At 49.5% G+C, this 26,543-nt stretch overlaps 1 protein-coding gene across 1 annotated transcript; it reads left to right on the plus strand.

The window, feature by feature from the left end:
- Window positions 1-26,543, plus strand: CTC1 (CST telomere replication complex component 1). Its single transcript, XM_077822985.1, has 24 exons — window positions 1-60; window positions 157-317; window positions 3,076-3,325; window positions 5,679-5,878; window positions 9,208-9,352; window positions 9,728-10,021; window positions 10,199-10,327; window positions 10,714-10,943; window positions 15,997-16,171; window positions 16,251-16,451; window positions 16,734-16,860; window positions 17,055-17,169; window positions 18,154-18,616; window positions 19,024-19,113; window positions 19,726-19,869; window positions 20,184-20,254; window positions 21,929-22,038; window positions 22,650-22,815; window positions 23,137-23,223; window positions 23,301-23,463; window positions 24,000-24,064; window positions 24,317-24,482; window positions 24,614-24,740; window positions 26,065-26,543. The coding sequence occupies exons 1-24, from the start codon at window positions 40-42 to the stop codon at window positions 26,226-26,228; spliced, it is 3,864 nt and encodes a 1,287-aa protein (XP_077679111.1). The 5' UTR covers window positions 1-39; the 3' UTR covers window positions 26,229-26,543.

The raw sequence follows: 26,543 nt of genomic DNA on the forward strand, positions 1-26,543 counted from the left end.
TATGGAGACGCCTGGCCAGGCGGGACCCGCGCTGCTTGCATGGAGGAGCCGGGTGGGGCTGTAAGTGACCCGCGCGCGCTTCGCCCCCCCACCCCCCCCCGGCGCGCGCTGTCCCCCCCTTCCCCCCGCCCTGACGCTCTCCCGTCTCTCCCCCAGGAGCAGCGGTGGTTGCGGGCGGCCCGGGCCTTCGTCTGCGAGACCCTCCACCTCGTGGGGCCGGGCGGCGGCGGCGGCCCTGAGCAGCTGGCGGACTCGGTGACGCGGTGCCTGCGGAGCACGTGGGCTGGGCGGAGCGGGGAGCTCCCGCTGGGCTACAGGTAACGGGGTGGCAGCGGGTCCCGGCCCGCCTCGGCCGCGCTCCCTCCTGCCCGCGCCGCCTGGCCCTGGCACCGGGCTGGACCTGGGGGCGCTGCCGAACCCCCGGGGCTTGAAGCGGTTTCCCTCATATCCGGGCTTTACAGTCTGGTTCAGCGGCTCTCAGCGTCCCCAGTATGTAAAGTGCCCTGGCGGGGCTCGTGTCAGTGCCACCCCCAGCTGCTGCCACCCCCCTCCTTCGCCACCCCCCTCCTTCCCCCCCCCCGGCATGTCTGGAAATTAGATCCCTACTCTTCCCCCGCCTCTGTGCGGAGCATCCCCAACTCCCTGCTGCACGTGGGGAACTGCAGGTCCAGGGCCTGCTGTAACAGCGTTGAACTGGAATGACTATTTCACAAGGTCTGGGTCTGAATGACTGGCCAAGGACAGTACTTGGTTGGCCCTGAAAGTTAGGACTGCCTAGGTGTATTGCTTCTGTGTTCCACGGAGTTAGTTTGACCTAGGCCCATACACCTAGGGTCAGGGGTGGGGAAACTTTCTGGCCCGAGGGCCACATCTGGGTGGGGAAATTGCATGCGGGGCCATGAATGTAGGGCTGGGGCACTGGGTTGGGGTGCGGGAGGTGGTGTGTGTGGGGGGGTGTAGTGTGCAGGAAGGGGCTCAGGGCAAGGGGTTGGGGCGCAGGAGGGGTGTGGAGTGTACGAGGGGGCTCAGGGCAGGGGTTTGGGGTGAAGGAGGGGTGCAGAGTGTGGGACGGGGCTCGGCAGGGGGTGGGGGTGTGGGCTTCGGGGTGTGGGCTCTGGCCTTGCTCCTCTTACCTTGAGTGTCTCCGGGGTGGCAGCGGCACACAGCAGGGCTAAGGCAGGCTCCCTGCCTGTCCTGGCCCCATGCCGCTTCCAGAAGCAGCCAGCACTGTAGCCCCTGGGGGAGCGGGTGGGGCAGAGGACTCTGGGTGCTGCCCTTACCTGCGGGTACCTTCCTTGAAGCTCCCAGTGGCTGTAGTTCCCCATTCCCAGCCAATGGGAGCTGCAGGGGTCAGTGCCTGCAGGCGAGGGCAGCATGCTCTGCCCCCTGCTCCTCCATGGAAGGGGGGAGGGATAGCTCAGTGGTTTGAGCATTGGCCTGCTAAACCCAGGGTTGTGAGTTCAATCCTTGAGGGGGCCATTTAGGGATCTGGGGCAAAAATTGGGGATTGGTCCTGCTTTGAGCAGAGGGTTGGACTAGATGATCTCCTGAGGTCCTTTGCAACCCTGAGATTCTATGATTCTATGACATGGTGCTGTCCGCTTCTGGGAGTGACGTGAGGCGAGGGCGGGCAGGGAGCCTTCCTTACCCCCGCGGTGCCACGGGGGTGGCAAAACCGCGGGCCGGATCCACAGCCCTGATGGGCTGGATCCAGCCTGTGAGCCATAGTTTGTCCACCCCTGAGCTAGGTGGATGGAAGAGGGGGGTGGATTTACTACTCCAGTGGAAAAAACCCTTTTGTGGCTGTAGTGAGTGTCTATGCTACAGTGCTACGCAACGTACCTGCTTTTGTGCCTTTGCAGCACTTGTAGTGTAGACATGTCCTAAGTCCCTATGACTCTACAGTGCTGATAACAGCACATCATCTGCACTCGGTGGGGGCTCTAGTGTAAACAACATTCCAACATCACTGCTCTTTCCAAAACCCTGTCAGCTAACTGCTAGGTGCAAGTACTGAAAACAGCTGGAGCACTGTCTCACTAGAGCTTCCAATGTTGCTGATGCTGGTGTTGACACTGGTGGGAACTTTTTTTCTGAAATTCCCTAACGTAGACAGGGCCTATGTCTGTGGTATTGTTATTGCTAGGCACACACATTAAAACCAGCTGGGTTGGGAATGAACTGATGGTGCTGCCCATGTTGCTCATACTTAGTGCTTTGATCAGTCTCAGCATTGTAGAATATTGGGCACATCTTCGCTCGTTAACAGTATCTGGTGGTATGCAAAATTTCTCTTTATCAAGTCTCTTAGTTTAAGCTTAGATACATTAAGCTTGGCTACATTCTTAAAGTTGAAGAGAAGAACCTGAGACCTCTTTGATTTGGCATCTCTCAGCCTCACATCCTTTAAGCAAGGCCTGTTAAGATGAAGATTTAACTCTGAGGTTGGCAGCATTGTTTTGATCTGTCTCCCCATAAGCAGCACAGAGACTACAGTCAGCTACTCTTCTAGCTACTGGTCAGCACCTCCAAGCATCTTGCTGGGGAAATGGGATCAGTATTGATTTAGAAAGGAGAGTGCCCCTTACAGAGTCATCCACATCACTCACTCCACGCAGTTTCGTTGGTCTTCTCATGGAATCTCCCATTAACATTCTGCCTAAACTGTGGGATAAAGCCCTCCTACGTCTCCTAGGAAGGTTGTTCAGATGAGTATATTTTTCAGTCTCTTTTCCAAAATATTTCTCCATAAGTTCTGTGTGTGCCCAGCCATGTGACCACAGTCCAAAATGGGTCGTGCTTCCTCTGAGGTACTCAAGGGTAAATGTGCTCTCAGGGTAAATGTGGAAATAGATTGTGTTCCTGACACAGTGGCCATTTCAGTGTTGAGCCCTGTGTCATGCCATTGAAGTGAGTACATTCACCAAGACTTCCCATATGGTGGTACAATCTCTCAGAGGACAACATTTAAGGTGTGCTGAGCCTGACCTGCTGCAGCAAAATGTCTAAATGCCCCTCTTCCCTCCCCAGCTTCATCCTCATCCCTTCATATTATCATTCTTCCCTTTTCTCCAGTTTCATCTCCATCTCTGATCTCCAGTGCCAACAATGCACACCCTGCTGTAGTCACATGACCTGGAGCACAAGTGAGTTCAAGAAATGGGCTCACCAAGGTGAGGACATCTTGCCCAAACAGAGTGTTCTGCCACGGACTCACCTAATCCTGATTGGCTACCTGACCGATGGAAGAAGGCAGGAGGGGAAAGAGAAGCTAATGGATGGCAACCTGTATGTGCAAGACAACACTGGTTCAATTCCCTGTCAGGTATGGCAGCAGGCAGCTTGAGGGATCCAGCTCTTGGTAACATTTCTGAAGGACCTTGCGGACAGCAGGAGGATTGAAACAATTTGCAAAAGATTGTGTAACTTGGGAGATCAAACATGCGTCTTGCGAGGGGAAGGCAGTGAGTTCAAATGCCAGGGAGGAAGGGTGAAATTTGTCAAACCTTTCATTGCTAAAGAGCTAACTACCAAACTTACTGGACTAGGGAATGACTGGAGAAAAGAGGCAGGGGAAGAAGGTTGATCCTGTCAATTACCATTGAAATGTAGTTTCAGTTACTAATTAAATAATGGCACAAACACTTGGAGAGAGAGACTCTGAGAAACTGATGGGACCAACAGTGGTAAGCTTGCTTGAATTACAGGCTGTGGAGCTAAAATTACTGCAACAGGGGAATTATGCTGAGCTTTTGGTGAAGCATGTGATACAGTGTATCATGAAATCTTGGCTTGGATGGGGTGCTACTCTGCTGAGGCCTGCCTGGAGGATCTTGAATAAAAGAGGTCTAGATAAATGGCAGCATCTGGAATTGGGGAGAGGAGGGGTGACACTAGTGATGGAGGCCCAGGTCTTTTTGTTTTGCCACTTATAAATAATCTAAGAATGGGGGAAGAGCATGTTAATTATATTTGCAGAAAACACAGCATTGGGATGAGCTTCAAACACTGGTGAAGGCAGAGAAAGATTAGAAATATGGTCTGGAAATACCAAGCACTGCCAAAATTTAAATGGCTGTAAATGAATCGCCACCATACCCTGGATGGGGAGAAACCTGGGCCCAGGGAATGCTATTCCTAGTGCCCAGCAAATTGCTACTCCTGGTGGAATTCTGTGGCACTGCACATGTGCAGAAACATGTCCCACCACAGATTCTCTTTGCTTCCCATAGAAAAATGTTTTTTGTGGGGGAAGTAAAGAGAAGCTGCACCAGTGCTCACTCACCCCTCCCGGCAGCATCGGCATGTCTGTTTGGGCAGCCGGGGGAGACATAAGTCACCACAGGAAAGGGGGTGTGTGTGTCTGGGGATGCCCGGGATGGTGGGGGGAAGGAAGGAGGACAGAAATGGAGTTCCCAACAGAGCTGCCGGGGTTGGTCAGATCAACCCACAGAAACCTCCCCTGGCTACAGGAAGCTCTGAATTGGGGAAAGGGGGGCTTGGCGGGGGGGTCTGGGTGAAGGAGGTGAGGCTCAGTGTGGTGGGGGTTCCAGGTGCAGCAGGGATGAGGCTTGGCGGGGGGGTTGGTGGCGGGAGGGGTACCAGATGCACAGGGGTTGGACGGACAGGTAGAGCAGCTCCCCGTACAATGACTCCTCCCTGCACTTTCTGGCTCCATCACTCCTCAGCCATGAGGGGTGAGGGTGTCACTGTGCAAGGAGCTGCTCCCTCTGTCTGACCAACCCCCGTCGCTGAGCCTCACCTACCCAACTGAGCCCCCCGATCTCGGGATCACCCAGACCCCTTGAGTCCCCTGAACCCCCACTCCGCCAAGCTTCACCCCATGCCTCAGGAGCTCCCTGCACCCAGAACGCACACCCCCACCACCACCACCGGGCCCTCCTGCACCCAACCCCCCACCCCCCGAGCCTCACCCACTTCATCAGAAGCCCCCCACACCTGGACCCCCACCCCACTGAGCCCCAACCAGCTGCACCCTGACCCCCCACCTATGAAACCCCAGTCCCCCAGCACCCAGACCCCCAGCTGAGTCCCCCAGCACCCAGACTCTCCCCCACTGAGCCCTAACCACCTTCACCTGGGCTCCCCTGCAGAGTCCCATTCCCCCCTGCACTCAGAACCCCACAATGAGCCCCTCTGTACCCAGATCCCACCCACACACCCCCACTGAGCTGCCTGCAGCCAGGCTGCGCCACACAGAACCCTGGTACTCTTGAGGGAATTCCGCACCAAAAAATTAAAATTTTTAAAATTCTTCAAAGTTCTGCATATTTTATTTGTCAAAATAATTGAAAATGGTGTGATTATATTGTGGTATTTTGACAAACAAAATATGCAGATTTTTTTGGCACAGAATTTTTACTTTTTTGGCACCGAATTCCGTCAGGAGTAAAATTACATAGGAGTTTACAAGGCTACATATAGTTTGGGGTCCTCTTGGAGCAAAGAGGGGTTTATATCTCTACAGATCAATCACTGCCACTTCTTGGGGAGCAGCAAAATGTGCATCTTGCTGGGAACTGATCCCTGCTCTAAAATGAGCTGTGAGAGCTTTTGCTGTGTGACGGGAAGGCTGGGCTAATGCTGTAAGTGTCTTAATTCTGGAGTTGTATTGTGAATATATATCAAATTGCAGCACCTTTTCTTTTTTGGTTTAGCTCCTGCATTTTGAATCTGAGTGGCTGGAGCTACTGTTTCTCTTCCCCAGCTGGGCATACATACCACAGACAAGTCAGGGCTCAGCTGGATATGTGGAAATCCTGGCAGACCCGGTGCCAGTGGATCCTCGACCAAAGAGAGTGGTTGACACCATCCCTGTCTTCTACCCAGCAACAGTTGCACAATTGCTCAGCACCAGGTAAACACTCAATACTCTTAATTCAATATGTGCATCTGTTGCTACTGCCATTTGTCACAGGTTCACCCTGCATCACAGCAAGAACCTGGCCTGTTCAGGGAGATGTTGATTGGGTCAGATTCATGCTAAATGTGTGAGAGAACAATTGAGTGGATATAGTATAAAATGTGTATATTAAATAATCTTAATCAATGAATAACCTGTACTCCAAAAATGTGTTGGGTTTGCATAATTTGGATAAGGTACAGATTCAAACTTTCATGACTCCATAGATTTTATTAACCAAAATAAAACTTAGGAAATAGAAAAGATATGAAGATGAAAAAATATAATGCATTTAATTTTAAGTGACAGCTCATTTAAAATAGTGAATTTAACACAAACAGGTAGCTCTATGGAGGAGTGAACCACAGTAATCAAAGACACAAGTTGTTGGTAGGTAATTCTAAATTTAAATATTGAACTAATATATATCACAATTCAGAACCTTATTAGATTGGTAATTAAGGTAAAGGCCCATTTAAGCTAATCAGAATGTCTGTCATCTAAACCCAAATAATCTTTAAAGTTTATAAACTTGGAAACTAAGCAATAAATTTAATAAACACAAATTCAGGTTTATAATTTCAGATTACATCATTAGGTAAGTGGTATGTATTTGTGAAACCTTTTATCTCTTTCACAAAGACCAATAGGTTAATTACACCAAATATAAAGAATAAGTCAGAAGCTTATAGTTTCTTTTGACTTTCACCAGTAAGTGAACCACAGTTAAAATATTCTATATCAGGCTAATTTAAACATTTTTTTATAAGCAGTGGTAATTGTTTTAGCTAAAACATTAGTCATTCAACAGGGCATATTTTCTTTTCTGTATTTTAGAGAAAGCTGTAGGCTGTGTGAATCTTAGCTTTTCTTCTGAAAAAGCTGTTTACTTACAGCTTGCATAAGTCATTAGTAGGTTTTACTGCTGTAACAGAGCAGGCTATCAGGAGATCTTTATATTGCGGTTGTAATGAGCACACCAGTGTGTCTTAGCTACTTTAGTCGTATAATTATTTAAAAATATTTCTAAACAATGAAGTTGAAATGTATTAGTAGTGACTAAGACAAATTGTCCATTTAAGTCATATACAAGTTTTATAAGCCAAAGTATGTACTCTTGAGAACTTGGCTTAACACGAGCATTTGTTATTTGCATAAAAGCACATGCATAAAAGGAGTCTTCGATAGACGACACCAATATGCATGAAATTTTCCAGCAACTTGTTATGGTTCTTCTCGAGATGAATACATGTTCACCAACGCCTTTGGTTCATGGTGGTACTGTAGATGGCAGGCAGCTATCAATCCTTTCTTCTCTGGATCTTGCTCATGGGTTCTTTTCTTTTTTCTTTTCTTGGATTCAGAAAAGGTAGTTAGTGGCAACGCATAACTTTGGCAAGTTTTTTAGGGTTTACCTGATCCTGGATCTTTCAGATTTCTTTGATTCTTCTTAGCATATGTGCAACATGCCTCAGGTGGTACGTGACCAGGATTCATTACCGAATTTGATCTGCCGGTTGGATCATTAGCTTCCCCAGCCCAGGCCAGGTACTGATGGGGACTGCGACGTGATGGTGGTCAGCCATTTGAGTCCCCAACTCTCTTTTGTCCAAGTGATGTTCTTTGCAGATTTTTCTTGTTTCTCCTTCCTCAAAATCTGAAATGTTATTAGCGAATCAAGCAACTGTAATAATTTTTTGGTAACACAGTAGCACCTAGAGTCACCAACCAAGATTTGAGGTCCCATTGTCTTAAGTACTCTATGTACATTTAGTAGGAGACAATCCCTGCTCTGAAGAGCTATCTAGACAAGTTAAGCAAAGAGTGTGAGAGCTTGCCACTTTACAGATGGGGAATTGAGGAATAGGGAGGTCAGGTGACTTAGCCAAGGTCCCATGGTTAGCCAGTGGCAGTGTAGGGAACTGAACTCAGATGTCCTGAGCCTCTGTCCAATAATTTTAAATGCAAGGCCATCCTTTCTCTTATCCAGTTTCAAGTTCACCTCACCACATTGTCCTATTCAGACCCCTGATCTCTTGATAAATACAGAATGTTATTTATCTCTGTCACTTTCAAAATGTCCAATCAGAAACCTAATGTCTGCATGTTTAAATGTTTATCTGTTATCCATATCAGCTTTAAATTAGTCTGCTGGTCACTGGTGCCTGATCATCTTGCCAGATTCTTCCTGTTCTTTATAACTGTTTCCTGTTTGTTTGAGAGCATGCCACACTTCTTGGGTCAAGTCAACTTTTGAAGTAGCAGAGATCTGTTTTATGATAATCTAGACTCTTTTGATCTTTTAACAATAAAGATGTAACATACACAACTTTTAAAAAGTTTCTCCTGTCTGTATTCTTAGTCTTTTTCTTATTGCTGTATATCTCCATCTTTGAATAACATCTCTTACCCAGAATTCCACTGTAATCCTCTGTTGCTGACTCTGGAATTTTCCTTTTGTTCTGTCAGATAGAACATAAAATTTAATATTCTCACTGTGTATTACATGTAAAAAAAAATTAAAAGAACATTATTTCAGTTGCAAAGGCAGCCACTTGAAAGTCAGGAAATGCCAGATTTATGCCTATGCAGTTATAATTCAGCCCCTTTGACATCCATCCTGTGCACTGAATGAGGTAACGGTCCTGTGGAAAATTGTAGGTGATCATGTAATTAAACGCCTTATCATAATTTTGTTTTGCATTCCTCACTCTTTCTTGTTTCTATTATTTCTCAAATAAACCTTGTTTTATTACAAGTTTTGTGTGGTATACTGGAGCGATGATTTAAGGTAAACTGGGACACACTGCTCTTTTAGGGGCAGAGGATTGGGTTTCTGTGAGTTGCCAGTGTCAGGGGCTGGATATCACAGGGGAATGCTTCTTGGGGACTGGGGTGCACCTATTGTTAACCTGCAAGGTGAAGACAGGGCTGGCATAGCCTGGAGAAGAGTGCTTAAGTGGATAACAGGCGGGTGGTGGTAGGGAGCTAATACCCAGCCACCATGAGCAAGGCTACCTCTCGCTAGAGCCAGGGAGTAACAAGGTGACTCTCAGTCTGGGGTGGCCCGAGACCCATTACAGAATTGTATGGCTTGTTGTTTTTGAAAATCTCATCCCCGTCCCTAGGAAGAGAGAGAGTCCACATTACCCCTTTGGGACCTTTTCCTTCCACGAGTAGCATGCTGCACCACATGTGTCCTTGGCTTAGTTGTTGGCCTAGTTCTAAATTCTGCTTCCATCTCTCCTCCCCCCCTTCACTCCCCTGCCCCCAAGTTCCCGTAGGGTTCCATGTCAGAAAAGAGCAAAGCTGAATGTGGCAGGTGAGCTGGCCAGACTTAGCACCCTCCTATGCATCCACCACAAGACGTTCTTTTTCCTCTTTCTGAAGTGCTTCACTTCTGCTGCTTGTGTTCCAGTGCTGGTGCAGGTGAGTCCTTGAGGCTTCGTGTGCTGGTGCTTTTCAGGCCCTGCCACGAGGTCAGCCTTTTCCCATCTTGATTCTTATTTATCCCTTTATTATTCACAATGATCTTATATATCTCTGGTACCTTCCATCCCAAAGGGTCCCATAGCACTAGATAAACTGCTTAGAAGGATCACTGAAACCTGCAGAAATGCAGCCACCATTGAGGTGATACACCACTCCACTGCCCCAGCAAGATTCAGGGCTTGGGCTGGAGTGTGGTACAGCCCTGGGGGCAGGGAAGATATTGGCCTGTGTTTCTAGGGACACACTGATGGCAGGGAACGTTCTTCTCCAGTGCAGGGCATGCTAATGTGGACTATGCTTTCTCTGCTCTAGAAACCGCCCCAGCTAGCTTGGCACCACATGCTCCAGTTGGGCCATGGCTATGTGCTGACAGCATTGAGTGTGTCCAGCCTGAAGGCATCGGGGCACAAGGTATTCGTCACCAGCGTCTCCTCCTGCCTCCTGCCCTACTGTGCAGAGCAGGTGAAGGAACAGCCTCTGGAAATTGCCTGGCGGGGAGGACCAATTCAGCCAGTTTCCTCTAAGGCTGCTGTGCAGCTCCCCTTGGAGCTGACAGATGAGAAGTTGCCAGTGCCAGCCAAAGAGTCCAAGATCCTGTCTTACACGGTAAGGAGTTATCCCTCACCTGCACCCTATACCTGCTTTCAGATCCACCTCCCCCTGAATTTCAGCTTCTGCCCTGCAGGGCCCATGGACGCCGTCTGCACTATGCAATCACATTTTCCCCCAGGCCCTAGTGCCCTCTTTGTAAATGCACTATTTTTCTCTGTGCTCCTTCTCCAGGGGATTATCACCCGAGTACTAAACACCCAGGCTGGTCTCTACGAGCTTGATAACAAGATCTGTCTGTGCCTTGCTTACCAGCAGCTGTTGAACTCTGCCCGTGGACTCCGACCAGGAGCATGCGTGGAGGTGAGGTGATGCGGCTGGGAGCTGAAGCACACCAGGGGATAGGGGTGGCTGAGGCACAGACCTGTGGACGGTGGTGTGTGGAGCAAGCTTGTTGTGTAGGGTGGGGGCAGGAGTACTCTAAATCTTTCGGTCAACCAGGGGGGTAGTCCAGAACCCAGCTAAATCAGGGATATGGCTGTGCCTGGGCCTGGCCAGAGGTGGCTGATAGTAGCTATTTGCTCCCCTGATTCCCACATAGGTGGCAGCACATCAATGAAATGCCCCTTGGGGTTGATGAGAAATGTAATGGAGTAACAAAGGGCTTTGTGCGGGATGAGAGGGTCTTTGGGGAGGGCCAGCAGAGTGTCCACTTTCTCTCTATTAAGTCATGTGTTTGTGTCTCTCAGCTCCGAGATGTCCACCTCCTGCAGAAGCCCCTGGCTTCTTTCCCCTTTGTTGTTGTCCTTGGTGCCTGTCTGCACAGCACTGTCCTTCTCAAGGGTTTCTCAAGGCTCAGCACCTTCCACCAGCCTGTAGCTTCCTCTGGAAATCTCTACATGCAACTGCTCTTCCAGTATAACCTAGGTCTGCCACTCTATCTGTGGCTGGTGAGCCTGTTGGAGATGCTGGAGCAAAGGTGAGGACACTCCTTCCCCAATCCCATTGGGAAGTGGTTGTGCAGGCCATTCAGAGCCCTGCCAGACAAATCTCTGCCCCCCTTCCCTTCCACCCCACACGCTTTGTGTCCTTGATGGTTCTGCCTACCCACTGGTTGCTTCACTTTTCTTTCCCAGGGAAGTTGTAGGTTGGTTTCTGTGAGTCACTCCTGGGTTCTGTTACATAACATGGTTTTTGTTCTGGAACAGTTAAGATTGCTCAAGTACAACTGCCAACCCAAATATTAAAAAATATAACATGCAGTTATGTCAGACACCCTACGCAGCAGCCAATCCACAGCAATTTACAGAAAGTGCAGTCCTCATCTGTCTCCATTCAATACATATCTATCACATCCTCCGCTAAAACAACCTTTCAGAGTAGCAGCCGTGTTAGTCTGTATTCGCAAAAAGAAAAGGAGTACTTGTGGCATCTTAAAGACTAACAAATTTATTTGAGCATAAGCTTTCGTCAGTTACAGCTCACTTCATATAAATTTGTTAGTCTCTAAGGTGCCACAAGTACTGCTTTTCTTAAAACAACCTTATAATTGATGCTAGCTACAATCTTCAGTGTTTTGCTCATTTCTTACCTAGAGTCTTGTTTTAAAAAACATTCACACAATTAAGGATATTTGTAGTCCTGTCCTTACTTTTAAAGATTTGTTGGTTTTGAATTTAGTGATATTTTGGGGGGGTATAAGAAGTTCATAGATTATAGGTGAGGGTATCTTTAATTAAAAAAATATGTATGTATAATAAACATACCACTGTGATACTCCCAATCTTCCCTTTATCATCTGTATTCTCAAGACCTCTAATTATATTGTACTTTATGGAAGCTGTAATATTAAAATGTAGTAAGAGACATTCTTGCAGTAACCTTTGTTTTTTCAATTGAATTTCTATAATCTGTTTTTTGAGGTTTGTATGTATGTTAGTAATGCGTACTGCTGGTATGTGAAGTGTTTAGTCGTACATGGTTTATTAACAAACAGTGGTGTACAGTCTCTCTATTTTAGGTACAGTAGAACCTTGGAGTTACGGACACTAGAGTTACGAACTGACCAGTCAACCCCACACCTCGTTTGGAACCATAAGTACGCAATCAGGCAGCAGCAGAGACAAAAATAACAAATATAGTACAGTATCATGTTAAATGTAAACTACTAAAAATATAAAGGGATAGCAGCATAGTAAAGTTTCAAAGTTGTATTAAGTCAATGTTTAGTTGTAAACTTTGGAAAGACCAACTATAATGTTTTGTTCGGAATTCTGAACAATCTCCATTCCTGAGGTGTTTGTAACTCTGCAGTTCTACTGTACCTATATGGCTCTCTTTACAGTAGTATCTGAGTGGTAGGGAAGTACTATTACCCTCATTTTACCACACTATTGGATGAGTGACTTGCTCAAAGTCACACAAAAAGCCTGTGGTGGACTCAGTTCTTCCAAGTCGTAGGCTAGGGTTCTAACCATTCACCCATCTTTCCTTTCCTGTTGGCTTTTGGCATGTTGTTTATCTATTTATGAATTTAAGTATATCCTTTTTGTGTGGATTTAGAGATTACCAGAATTTCTGAACTGCAACCAAAAGTAAAGTATTCTAGTGGGTTTTGGTCACTGATGGCTTGAAATTGTTTCTAATGGGTGAAGAAGGCTGGTTCACATTTCCCGTTTTTCAGATCTTACGCTTGCATCACTACAAGGCCATCGTTAAGGTTATCTTAGTGGAGTGTTTGTTTATGAAGGTGATGGAGGATGAATAGGGTAAAGTGCACATGGACTTGTTTCTGCGTAGTGTGTTTGACACAACTTATGTGGATTTCCTAGTTTTTTAATGTTTGGGTTGGTAGTGGTGGCTGGCGGGAGAGGGAGTCCTGTTGCCTCAGACACAAGCATGGAGCCAGTTCGGTCATAGTGTTCTGTCTGTGTGTGGATAATTGAGTGATCTACGAATAAGAATGCTTGATGAGCATGTGATGTTCCCCTGGTGTTATCTGGACCAGTGATCTGCTAGGTCATGCCAATCCTCGACTCTGGGAGCCAGCCTTACCCTGCTTTGCTGTGAGAACCCCCATTCCCGGGCTGTTCACACACAGCCTCTGGCATGTAACTGCTCCCAGCTCCGTGAGTGAGCACTTTTGGCCAGCTGCTGCTTGGATTGTGCAACCGAATGACACTAGCCAATATCTCCAGTCCCAGACACAACCCTAGGAACCTCAGTCTTGCAGTGTCCAGTTATGCCTGCTGGACGCTGCAAGCTCATATGAGTTTGTCAGTTTAACAGAGAAATCGATATGTACCAAGCTTGTTATCCCCAGGGGAGTCTCTGACATGCTTCAAACCAAATGTACTGCTTCGCGTAGAATAAACAAATTTATTAATTGCAAAAGATAGATTTTAAGTGATTAGAAGTCAAAGTACAAGTCAGATTTGGTCAAATGAAATAAAAGCAAAACACATTCAAAGCGGATCTTAAAACTTTCAGTGCCCTTACAAACTTAGATGCTGCTCACGACAGGCTGGCTGGTTGCCAGCCAGGCTCTCCCCTTTGACCAGTGCTTCAGTTGCTTGGTGGTGGTGTCTGTAGATGGAGGTAGAAGAGAGAGAGAGAGCATGGCAAACGTGTCTCCCTTTTATTATGTCCTTTATTCCCTCTTGGCTTTGCCCCTCCGCCCTTCAGAATCAGGTGAGCATTACCTCATCGTAGTCCCAAACTGACCAAGGGAAGGGAGGTGACTCACTCGGGATTCCAACAGATCCTTTGTTGTTGCCTAGGCCAGTGTCCTTTGTTCCTGTGAGGATGGGTTGGGTTTGTCCCATACATGCCTTGATGAGGTTTGAACTGCCCCTCTGCTCTTGGAGAGTTTTGCCTGGGCCTCTGCTCCTGGAGAGTTTTTGTCTGGGCTTGTTTTAAGCCATGAGGACACCTTTTCAGTCTCATAACTATATATGTGAAATTACAACCTATAACATTACTGTAACTACAATGCTCAGTATATCATGAGCCTTCCAAAGACACCCGACATGAAAAACTTTGCATTGGATACCACACAAAACATATTAAAAGGATGAACATGGGGGACAGGGTGTTCCCCCAAGGTACAGAGGTCACAGCGTAGTGTATAGTCTCTTCTGCTCACTCATTCCAACCAATGCAATTGCAGCACACAAATTAGGAGTGATGGTGATTGGTTGATTTATAGATTCTTGCATTGAGGCCAATAATTTGTGGTTGAGCACTAGTGCATATCCTTTAGAAAGACATCCAGTTTGATCTAAAGATTTCAAGTGATGTGGCATCCTTGGTAAGCTGTCCCACTGGGTAGTTGCCTTCACTGTTTAAAAACTTGCACCTTTGAATTTATCTATCTTCAACTTCCAGCCAATGGATCTTGTTATGGCCAGTATTGCCAACTCCAGGCATTAAAAAATCACGTTAGACCTCCCAATCACAACGTGTATTTAAAAACAACAACAATGAAAAGCTGGAATTCTTTAATTTGCCTTCTGGTTTTTGAGCCTTCAGAGGGGAGCCACACATACCCAACTTATACATGGGTCATTGCATGTTAAAAATTCAACCTTAAAGGCCCTTACTATATATAGGTCCTCTGATTAGAGGGGGTTTCCACTTTGCCATCTCATAACCTCTGGGTTCTAGGGAGCTGCCATTCTCTCCATCTGCACTCTCTTTGCTCCCTCTTGTGTCCCCTAAGTACGCCCGCCCCTCACATACTCCCTCTCTACCACCATATTTCCTTCCTATATTTTCCTTAGTCTCATGCCTGCACCTTACATTCATACATAACTGTGATACAAAGGCTCCTTGGCCCCAGCTTGCAAAGGCTTCATTGTCCTGTAACAGCAACTCCTATCAGGCTTGACAAACACTGTACCTAGCACGTTGTTCTCATAGTATTTGTCTACAAAGAATGTCTTATGAGGTCTTAAATGAAAGCCAGGATCACACTGATCCTCATAAACATTGTTTGATATATGCATGAATGATACTTAAGAAGTTATATATATGTACTACACATGTTTTAATGTCTAATTCAAGGCAGGGTTGGCAAACAGGTTTTGAGTCAGGCAAAGGACATTGACTCACCTGTCTCGCATGTGGCTATGTAAATTAAGCACTGCAAGCCAATACAATGGAAGCCAAATCTGCATACAGAGTAAATGGGGATGGGAACACACTGGAGACTAAACCACAGGGCATTGCCCTGTCGGGGTAGGAATGAACTTTGAAGAACATAAATAGAATGCACAGAGACGTTTTGCTCATTCACTGAGGAAACCCCTTGATGAGTGGGTTGGATGCTTGGATCCTGGTATGACTGAAATAGGGTGACCAGAAAGTAAGCGTGAAAAATCGGGATGGGGGTGGGGGGTAATAGGAGTCCATATTAAAAACAAACAAAAAAACGCTCCAAATATTGGGACTGTCCCTATAAAATTGGGACATCTGGTCCCTAGACTGAAAACCAGCTGGCTCTGAAAAAGACTGGATCCTTGGGGGGAAATCTACTTTATTAAATAGGAAAAGTAAACATTGATAAGTGTGGACCCAGGTTTGCGTTTTATGTTTTTGTTTTATATGGAACCATTTCTGTTTCCATTATCCTTACTATCTCTTAAATCTTAGTCTTTGATAATACACTGAGGGTTGTTTTCATTATAAATGTATCTCAGTGCTGTGATGATCCCAAGTTTTACTAGTCAAGCTTTGTGTATTATATACGGTTCCCTTGGGGACAGCAAACTATTAATTTCTGAGTGTGTCCAGTGACAGGAGCTGGATATCACAGGGGAACGCTTCAAAGAGGATTGAGGTGTGCTGTTTGGTTAACCTTCAAAACAAAGTGAAGGCTGGCAGAGCCCTGAGGAGATTGTTTGGGTGACTGACAAACTGGTGGTGTCAGGTAGCAGGCATCCAGTTAAGCACAAGCAAATCTTCCTCTTGCTGGAGGCGGGGGGGGGGTCCTATGGGTGAGCTATTAACACCTGTATCATTCCTCCTCTCAGGTTTTGCTGTTTTGTTGGACGCCGACAGCTGTTCATCCACTCTGTGTCTCGAGGCCCTGGAGTAGCCGAGAAGTTTCTTGTCCCCATTCTGAACGCTGTGGTGACTTCTAAGGCGCCAGTGAGAGATGTTCATCATGAGATCCTAGCAGAAATGCACCATTGTCCCTTGCAGCAGGTGGGGCCCTGCTCCCTGAGCTCCCTGTTTGTATGAGGGGAGGAGACTCATTTTTTTTCTTGCTTTTTGTATCATTTAGTATCAGCCTCTGGAGCCCCCATGCCAGGCCCCACCTCTTTCTCTGCTGCGCTATATGGCTGAGCAAAGAAGCAAGGAAGCCTTTAATCCATTGCAGCTGCTGTCCCCCTTGGAGGCCCAGCACATGGGCACCCAGGAGCTGAATCGCAGACTGGCTTGGTCCTATGATACATTCTCAGCAGAGAGCTTCCAACCCCGAATGGTACGTGCTAAACTCCCCTTGTAATCTGACATACAGGAGCTCCCCTCCTTCCTCCCACCATGATGCCTGGAGGGTGGGGCTGGGGCTCCTCTCCTCTTGATTGACATGTGCGTACCTCCAGTTGGGGTGGACCCTGCTTTCCGTGCCTGGGATGTAATGAAAGAGGTGGTGGTGGCAGGTTGCTGATGGTGTCAAAAATGGTTTCCATTACAGACACTTCAATCCCATGCCCTTCAAGCTGAGGACTGGTTGATTCTTTTCACAGCTTCCTTTCTTTTGCAGGTGTTGCTGGGGGTGCTGAGAGCTTCCTGCAGCAGCGGCTCCCTTCAGTTGCGGGACAAGAGTGATTCGATCCCCTGTGTGATCTCCCGCAGGGATGGGAGTCCCTTCACTGACACAGCTCTCATAGGTGTGGCCCACTCCGCTCTAGTGGGGGATCCTGGCCTCTTGCTGCTTTGCCTGCTGACCCTAGGGGGTGGGTGGGGGTGGGGGGCGCTGAGCTCTCTCCTTACCTTACCTGCTGGGTTTGGGAGCAAGAACACTGAGCTTGCTCTCTCTGCTTTGCCTGTCTGTTGGCTGAGCTCTTCTCTGGTATGTTTGCAGGGTCCCTTTTGCAGGTGGAAACCTACCAGCTTGTGGTAGAGCGATTCCTTCAAAGTGACTTTCCCTCCTGGGAGCAGCTGTGGATCCTGGAACATGTGAGGGGCACAGAAACAAGGCAAGTGCCCCTTATCCTGTGCCCAGGAGCATAAGGCCTTAGCCTCCCAAAGGGAGGAGTAAAGAAGTTAAACATAAGTGGGAAATGATCCCCTAGCCTGGACCACAGTGTCATGTGCCTACAGCTGGGTGCATAGTGCGAAGGGGAATAATCCAAGAGCCTGGAGAGCAGTTCCAGACCCTTGGCTGGGCGGGAGAGTCACCCTGAAGCCTTGGATGGGTAGAAGTAAGTGGGGGAGAAGCCCAGTGCTCCGTAGCTTGTGCTCTCACTTGCTCTTGCTGTTTCCTCCTCACTCGCTCGGTCCCAGAGTAGTGGAAATGCGTGTCTGCCATTGTCCTTTACCTGAGCATGCAATGGTTTAGACAGGTCCCTGGTGACGTGTTTGAAGGTTCCTCTGATGCTGTTGAACCTTGTGGCTGTTGGTTTTTCCTCCTCTGGCACCAGCCTCTGGAGTTCACCAACATGTGCTCCCATTAAATCACCCCCCCCACACACACACCTAACTCCTGCACACACGCACACAGTTTCTCTGTGGAATTCAAGTTCCTGGTGGCTGCTGTTTTGAGGGGGCCATTCCTGTTCTCATCTAGTCCCTCTTTCTCTGTGTCAAATGCAGAGCCAGACTGACACTGAGTCTGTGCTTCCTGCATCACAAAGCCCCTGAGTGGTGAAATACCCCTGCAGTTCCACATCTGTATAGGTATTTATAAAGTTGCCCATTAACGGGATATCTCAGTGCCTAAGTGCATCTCCCAGGCTGCCTGCACAAGGTGGGTTTCTCTGTCTGGGACAAACCCACCATCTCAGTCTGTCCTGGATACACTAGGTCCAGCGGTCTTCAGCAGGCCTCCACTCCATCCGTTCCTGCTGTCTGAGCCTTTGGCCAAGGCTCCCTCTCCCTGCTGGCGGCCTAGTTTGGAACCTCCCTGCCTACTAAGTTGGAGCTGCGATGATATCTCCTCTTGGCCCCTCTTCTCACTACAGGCTGTATGTGCAATTCTGCTTTGAAGATGTTCAGATTCTTCATACGCCTGAGGTGCAAGTCCAAGAGGGTCCTACAAGCAATAACAGTCCCTGGTTGGGGAAAAAGGATGTTTGCAGCTCAAAGGTTGAGCTGGGATCTCCAGAGGCAAAGCTGCCAAAGTTGGAGGGGACCCACCCAGGAGCTGGCTCTGATAAGGGCTGTGATAGAGGCCAGAGCAGTGCCAGAGGAACCAGCTGCATGTCTCGTCTATTCCTGGTCACCCAGAAAGAGGGGCTTATGTCACGCAACTACCTGCCGGCTGCAGAAGGAGATGGAGAGGAGCAGGAGCTGCAGCTCAGCTTCCAGGCCACCGTACTCTGGATGGACAAACCTCGGCTCTGGGGGCATCCCAGGGAAATTGGGAACCTGCCAGAGCTGGAGCAGACCAACCATCAGAGGGAGGAAAGCGAGGCACAAGAGAGGGTAAGGAAGGGCTGGAGGAAGTGGCCTTCTGGTTAGGGTGTGAGCTGGATTTTGGTATGGGGAGCCTACCTGAGGGTCAGGGGAGCCAGTTCCACAGAGAGTGGGAGGATGGTTGTCTCTTGACCACTGATGTTTGTGAACACAAGGGGTTCCCTCCCAGCCCACCGGGAACAGCTCCACTTATCCTCTCTCTCTGCCCTGCAAGTGTTCCCCTTCCCCTCCCTCACAGGGCATACCCCACTGTCCTTTGTAATCCAGCCTCCTCCTGCAAGGGCACTCTGCCTTCTCCCCGCACCCTGGGGGGCTGTGCTTTCCCTTCCCTTTGCCCACTCCCACCATGGTGAGCTCTGCCTCCCAGCTCCCTCACCAGTGTCCCTCCCTCATCAGCTTCTCTTGTCCCATTCCAGGTGCTGCTGCTTTTTATGGGGAGATCACTTCGATGGTTCCCATTCCTGCATCCAGATGGGCTGTACCGACTTATTGTGCCCCAGTGTTTGGTAAGGAGGGGCCTTGGTGCTGCCCCCTGCCGGGCCCCCTGCCACAGTGTGGGACTCCAGAGCTGGGGCTTGCTCTTCACCCCCACCTCGTCTTTTCATCACTCTCGGAATAGCTTGTCACACTTTGGCTCACCAGAGGCATCTCCTGCAATTGAAATCCTGCTCTCACTGTGGCCATGAGAGAGTTAAGGGAAGCACATTAACCCCTTCTCTGCTGGAGGAGGGGGAAGCCAATGTCCTGCTGGACTCAGTGTTGTGCTGTTAGTGACACATCCACTTCCCTGAATGACAAATGGAATGGCCGGAATGGCCAGGATGGTGCTGTCCCTTGCGCCACCTACAGACTCAGCAGTGGCTCCCTGGAAGGCAAAGAGTCACAGCAAAGGAGACTAAGCACCTTCTAGCTTTGGGGCTCATATTGCTGCCTCTGATCCATGGGCAGGGTAATCTGCTTTGCCATGTGTTACACCAAAATCCTCGGGAGTCTCTGTAAGGGCTTTTCTGCTACTGCTCCCTGGGCCCCTCTTTTTCCATCTGTGCTTGGGGCCCTCTCCCCTGCTGATCTCTCCTCCTGCCTCCCTTGATGTGCCTCCTGTGCTGTTGTTCTCACAGGACTTCGGGGTGTTTGAGCAGCCTTGTCTCTCGCCGTTGCAAGGGAGGCTTCTGAACCAGTCGGGCTGCCACTCGTGCCTGCTAGTTTCAGATACCTGGCACCTACAGCATGAGACTTGGATCTCCTGCCTGGCTCAGCCCCAGGTATGCAGCATCTTATAGCTCTGGGTTTCCATGGGTGACTAGCTCTTCCCTGGGGATCTGGGTCAGGAGACCATACAAACACCCATGGGCACCATGGCAGGCTTTGGCATTTCTCGCAGAAGTGAAGAAAACACCCCCCCAAGCCCTCCTGCCCTGAAACCAATGCTGAGGAGTGGTAGCCTCTCAGCTTTGTACAGTTCTGTGCTTCACGACCTCAAGGATGGATGTGATTATGGGCCTTAGGTAGAGCTGGTCCATATCGGTGGTGGGTGCATATCGTAATCCTGTTAAATCTGTATCTCCTCCTTTTCCAGGTGATCCCAGGGTCAGAGTGGGCAGGAATAGGGCAGACAGTCTTCTCCATTCCAGAGCTACTAAGCAACAGGTATGTTGGTCCTTCTTCTGCTGTGGTGTTAGGGTCACTGAGACATGACCACGACTTGGGAAATGGGGTCAATGCTGGCTCCTAGTTAGGAATGCACTTTACTCAGCTACCTGCGCTAACCCCTGCAGTGCAGTGGGGTTTCTTTGGAAATCTTCCTCATATGTAAGTGCTGGCCTGGCCTGACCGTATCTACCGTATAATATGTGACAAGATCACAAGTGAGATACCTTCCGAATGGGACCCCAAAACAGTTTGGGCTGTTGGGGGTGTGGAATTGGGTGCAAGAAGTCTCCACTGAATCCCTCTCAGAGATTGGGGGTGGGGAATGTCGTGGTCAGAAATACTGAGTGCTACCTTCTGCTGCCTGTTCAAATGCTATTGAATGGGGCTGGAATCTGATCTATTCAAAGTGTGTTTAAATATGAATGGAGTGACTTGGTCTGTCTGTGCAATGAAGCTCTTACTAGGCTCCTACAGTAAGGCCGATTTTCCCCTCCTGTCTCCACACCTGCCCAGTTTCTAACTTGGGGATATAAATCCTCTGCTTTTCCAAAACCTTATTTAGCTAAATTACTAGGGCTTGCCTTCAGAATGTCTCCTCCCTGACCACACCCCAGGCTCTGATGCCTCCCTCCCCCTACTTTCTTGTTGCTTTTGCTCCTGCTTCTCCAGATCCAGCAGCAAGGAAGTGTGTGCAGGGAACCATGTACTCTGCTTTTGTGGGTGTAGGATTGATCTGAAGCCTGTATTTCCAGTTCTGTTTGCAGCCCACATGCTGCAGCACCAGGAGTCAGTCCCTCAGTGGGAGCCAGGTGTACTGCATCCTGCTGTATGCTAGCCTCACTACACATTGTCTATAATGTGGCTGAGAGTTGTGGCATCTCCCGGTGGGGTTTATCCCTATCAGCTGCTAAAGACCTTTTACTCTTACCATGGCAGCTGCAGTCTTGAGTCCCTTGAGCTTATGGCCCTCTCCTAGGTTTATTGGGAAGGGGCTGGTGCATGGTCCCCTCAGGGGAGGGCTTCAGAATGTGCTTCCCACTCTGTCTTGACCTTCAAACGTGCTATATGCACCCACTGTCATCTCAGGGATTCCCTGTGAATGGGGGAGCTCATGGGGTGAGATGGATAAGAATCTTACATGCTGAAAGCTTGTGTTCCTAGCCCACTGTCTGGCTGGTGCAGAAGCAAAGTATAGCTGAGTTGGATAGGCCCCTGATGGAAGGCAGGTGAAGTAGGGTTGTTGAACAACAGTGGTGCCTCCGCTGCAATGGGCTGTCATAAATCCCCCGCGCCCCACTTAAAACCCTGCCCTCACCTCTCCTATCCCAGCTCTTATCCTGCCACACACCCTCATCTGTTGCTCTGCCACATCACTTCCTAGGCTAGACAACATTCCACATAACATGGACCAACACAAACACCAACCAACACAAACACCAACAAGAGGCCCAAAGAATTCACACTGTGTACGTAATTCCCTGGTGTGGTCATGGCCCTGACGATGTCCAGAGGGCCTTGGGACAGATGAGCTCAGGTGAAGGTGCTGAAGTGTCTGTGCCTTAAATTTCCTCCGTTGCTGGAACCTCAGAGTGGGGCATCTCTTCAGCCATCAGGCTCTGCCTCTGGTCTCTGTGGCAGGACAGAGCCCCTCATTCTTTGCTCTGCTCTCAGTTTCACAGGCTCCCTTGTCTCTTTCTCTGGTGAGATAGTGGAGCGGACCTTGTGTGCTTCCCCTGGGAATGAAAAGCTCTCTGCACCCTGCAGCATGCGGCGGCAGAAAGGTCAGCACGTCTGCCTCTGGTGATGCTTGGTCCCCTCTGCACTGTGAGGAGATAAGACACTAAGCCCCATTCTGCGTGCATATGCTAGGGGGAAGGGGGAGCATGCCAGGGTACTGCAGCCCTGTCAGTGTGTCAGAGGGCCGGAGAATTCCACCCTGTGCCTTTGAGCATGCCAGGGTTGGACACCATGCCCTGGGGACGGGTGTCGGTGCTGCTGTGTCCATTGTGTGTATGTGTGTCAGGGATGGGATGGGGCATTCTGCTCTGGTGCCTGTGTGTGCCCTGGAAGGGGGTGCTCTGCCCTGGTACATGTGTGGGGTTGGGGCACCGTGTCCCGTTTTGTGTGGTGGAGGGACCAGGACTCTGTCCCCTGGGTGTGTTAGGAGCAAGTGAAAAGGTAGTTGGTCTTGAGGTGAATGTGGGGGAGGGAAGGTGCATGGGCCTATGTGTACAGGAGGAAGCAGGGGGCGCTAATGTATGATTGTGGGGAGCAGGTACTGGCTGGTGTGTGGGGTAGGGCTACTGAAATTAGCCTGTAGCAGGGCAAGCTGGGAGTGGGATAGAGCAGCAGCTAGTGAGCTCATTGTGTCCTTGTCCTTCTGCATGCCTAGGGACCCTCCTGCCCTGGGATCACAGTGTGAAGCTGAGTGTCTCAGCTGCTCCTGGCTCCTCTGTTGTGCTGGATGTTTACATAGCAGTTGCCTACCTTCAGCATCTCTGGGGTTTGCTGCCCGGGGCCAAGATTCTCTTCCAGAACCTGCAGCGCAAAATCTCCAGGTACGTCCCTGAACAGCTGTCAGCCCAGATCTAGACTCAGACACTCCCTTTCCCCAACCATACAGGTACACATCTCCCTGCCACCATCCACCTTGGCCCGTGGCCTTGTGATCTGACCTGGACTCAATTGGCCACATCCTTCTCCCTGTTCTCATCTCTTGCCCCCCTTCCTTCCTGATCTACTGTCCTTTCTCCCTTCTTCCTGTTGAACTACTACCCCCACTCCCATGGGCCATGCCAAAGGCGAAAGGAAGACCCCAGCCCATCCAGACAAAGGGGCCTCCTAGAGTTGCGTCTAATGTTTGCTTTTTTATGTTGCAGGTTCCACAATGTTTATTGCACATACATTGCCTCCAGCTGCATCAGCATCCTGGCTCTGCCGCCCCCCTGCTTGCTCCTTTCCTCCAAGTGAGTCTGGGCTCTGTCTCACTCTTCTCCAAGGGAGTTTTTCTCCATGGCGGGTTATTCACATTCTTCTTTTCCAGTCCTGCAGGTATAGCCGCCACGTCTCCCTCGCTGGTGTTTCTGTCCAACCTGCTGCTTCAGCCTCAGAGCCTGTCCCAGGGCCAGATCCTCTGCAACTTGTCCTGTGTCTTGGCTTTGTCCCTGCAATGGATCTGCTCTGTCTGCAGCAGCATCTTCAGAGAGGTACCCTAAGTGCCCACAGGGATCATTGCGGGGGAGCCCTCCTGAGAGTCATGTGCTTTCTGCTCAGAGGCTATTAGCTGTCTTACTGAGTCTGCCCTCTGCTCGCTGGGAACGTAGCCCTTGTCAAATACTGTGTCGGAGAAATTGATGCTTCCTGACCTTTCCCAGTGCCAGAGCCTCCTTCCCAGCGTCTAGCATTAATGCCTCACATACAATAGCGCCACAACAGAAAAGGGCCCAAACCGCCAGGTGCAGAGATGCATGTGACTCTGATGTCTGGCTTGGCCACAGGCTGGGCTGGCTCTGGGCTGAGTGGGTGGGCTGTGCTCTGCCTTCCCAGTGCATGCTCCATTCCTGTGGGAGGGTTTCAGTCCCACCCAAACCCTTAGCCCAGGGATCCTCAGCCCTTGGGGGGGCTCCTTCCACTTGAGACACTGTCCCAGGGAATGCAGTTAACAAGCTCTTTAACTTAGGGGGGCACAGGGAGCATTGGCTCCTCCCTCCACTCCCAGCTCTGATTTCTGCTCTTGCTTCAGGGAAGGTGCAGCCGGCACAGCCCACCCTGCCCATCGCACACAGGAGTGAGTCAAGCCAGTGCCAAGTAAGTACCGGGGGGCAGGGAGTGGGTAGAGGTGGGTGGGAGGAAGCAGAGACCACCACCCTAGGGGAGTGAGAGCAGTTGATCCAGTGAAGGCTGGTTGAGAACAGATGACATGGATGGAACAGCCAGTTAAAACTCTGTGTCACTTCCCTTTGGCGTGAGCACAACCCTCCTTCCCCCACTGAGCTCACATGTGCCTGCTCTTCACGCTGACCTTGCCGTTGTCTCTGTCCATCTGTGCTTGGCCTGTAGGATCCTGGTGGAGGATGGAACAGGTGAGGCTCTGGTGCTGTGCAAGAACCAGCAGGTGGCTGCAGTGTTAGGCCTGAGCCCTGTGGAGTGGAAAGCTGTGCAGAGCAATGTGCAGAGAAGGGGCAGCATTTTCATTCAGCATGGAGGAGCCAATTCCAGGCCTGGGGTAAGTGGCTTATTCTGGCAGTGGCTGTGGTGCTGGGCCTGAGCCTCAGCTGAGAGGGAGTCCACTGACTCCTATGTAGCCATCTGGCTCACTCCACAGGTTCACTGACAGTACTCTGGTTCCTTCCTCAGTGTGTGGAGGAGCCTGAAGACCTTGTCACCTGCTACCTGAGGAGCCTGTGTAGGAGCCGTGCCATCTGCCGGACCATCCTGCTGGCTTTCAGCCTCGACAGGAAGCCCTCAAAGATTCCCCAGCCAGGTGCGTATGTGCCCTCAGCTCTCACCATCAGCCTCAAGTGCTGCTTGACTGGGCAGGAAAGAGTCGCCCTACCAGCTGGATGGAAGAGGGCTGGGGAAGAATCCTCCCAGCAGCCAGGAGGAGGAGGAGGGTGCACAGGCCACCTTTCTTGGCCAGCCCAGGGGAAATTACCAGGGTGTCAGTCCTGCCAGTATCCACAAATCAAGGTCCTCTGACTTCAGCCAGGCTGTGTGGGATGTTGATTCATGTACTTTGGGAAGGGCTGTGGCATGGCTTGGTGGATTTATGGTTAGGAAAGTGACCGTGCTGTCTCCCAAAGGTCAGACTGCTGTGGGAAGGAACGTGGTGCTGCCATGTTCAAGTTCTGTCAGTGATCCCAGAAAAAATTGAATTTTTGTGCTAAAATTTTTAGCAGATAGTTGTCACTCTTAGACTTCAGTTAAAGATCGGGGGAGGGAGAAAAGGGGAGTGTATCTGCCTTTTTTGGTTTCTTTCTGATTTAGAGAGAGACTGGAAAGCTGATTCCTGAGAATTGTGTGTATGTCTTCCCTGTCCTTACTGGAGAGCTCTCTGGAGAACCGGAACTTCTTCTTGTGGTGTATTCTCACTCCTGGAATGAGTTTCCAATTCTCCAGGTTCCTAACACACAGATCTGTGATCTTAGGAAGCTGTAAGATCCTGATATCAGACAAGAGCAGGTCAAATCAAGACTTGGATTGGAGTTTGCTGGCAAGATCCCAGTGTGCATAGTGCCGGCACCTCAGGGAGATCTTCCACCAATCAGTATTGGTCCCAATGCCACACGGGTGCAAAGGGGTACTGTGCTGCTGGGAGACTCTCCTCTATCAGTTGGCACTGACCCCAGGGCTTTAGCATGCTACCAAAGTGGTACTGTGCTGCAGTGTGTGGTATGGGTGACTCAGTGAGGGTGCTGTCCTGCTAGAGATGACATCTTTCACGTGAGGTGTAAATTCCTTGTTTGTAAAGCTGGTGCTGGTATTAGTGGGAGTAGGTGCCTATCTGTGTACACCTGCTGGGTGAGCAGTGCGTAGCTCTTAATTCTTACATGCTGACTTTAGTCATAAAAAGTAAAAATGCTCTTTCCCTCAGAATGAGACCATTGGTTTTCATAGCCCAGCATTCTGCCTTCCTCAATCTCTCTGCAGTTGGTTGGTTACAGTGTTCACTTCTTGTCCTTCATTGCTGAGCATCTCTTAAACAGCTGCTGCAGTCCACCTCAGGGTCTTATGTTGCCATGCAGTGCTGGGTGAGTGGATGGAATGTTAGTTTATCAGTGGGCTACTTCTATTTTCTTTCTCCTTAGATTTACTGCAGCTGAGAAGGTTTCTGTGTGGTGAGATGGAGTTTGTGTCCCGAGTGGGAGCTCGACTGAGCCTGATGTGCCTGAACATCCAGGAGGCAGATCCCAAAGTCTTGTGCGGTCTGAGCAGCAAGAGGATCAAAACATCGATCGGTCACTCAGCTTGAGGCCTCATCTCTCACCTCTGTCCGTAGGAAAGGAATGAGAGAGCCTCTGATACAGCTTGGCAGCATGTGTGTTCTGGCTGAGACTACAGGCTGTGGGCTGCGACTGGGGTGTTTGTTGTTAGGGCTTTGGGGTCAGTGATTGAGGGGTGGAATTGATTGTATGTTTCCCAAGGGAGGTCATTCTGGGACTCTTGACACGGCCAATTGAGGGGCTAAAAATCTGGGAGTGACAGGTGCTCATCCTCTCTTAGCACTCAGCCATGGCTTACAAACTTAGCACTCAGTTTGTGTGTATTTTACAGTATAATATCTAAT

This window comes from Eretmochelys imbricata, chromosome 1 (assembly GCF_965152235.1).
Source record: "Eretmochelys imbricata isolate rEreImb1 chromosome 1, rEreImb1.hap1, whole genome shotgun sequence".
NCBI classification, from domain to species: Eukaryota; Metazoa; Chordata; order Testudines; family Cheloniidae; genus Eretmochelys; species Eretmochelys imbricata.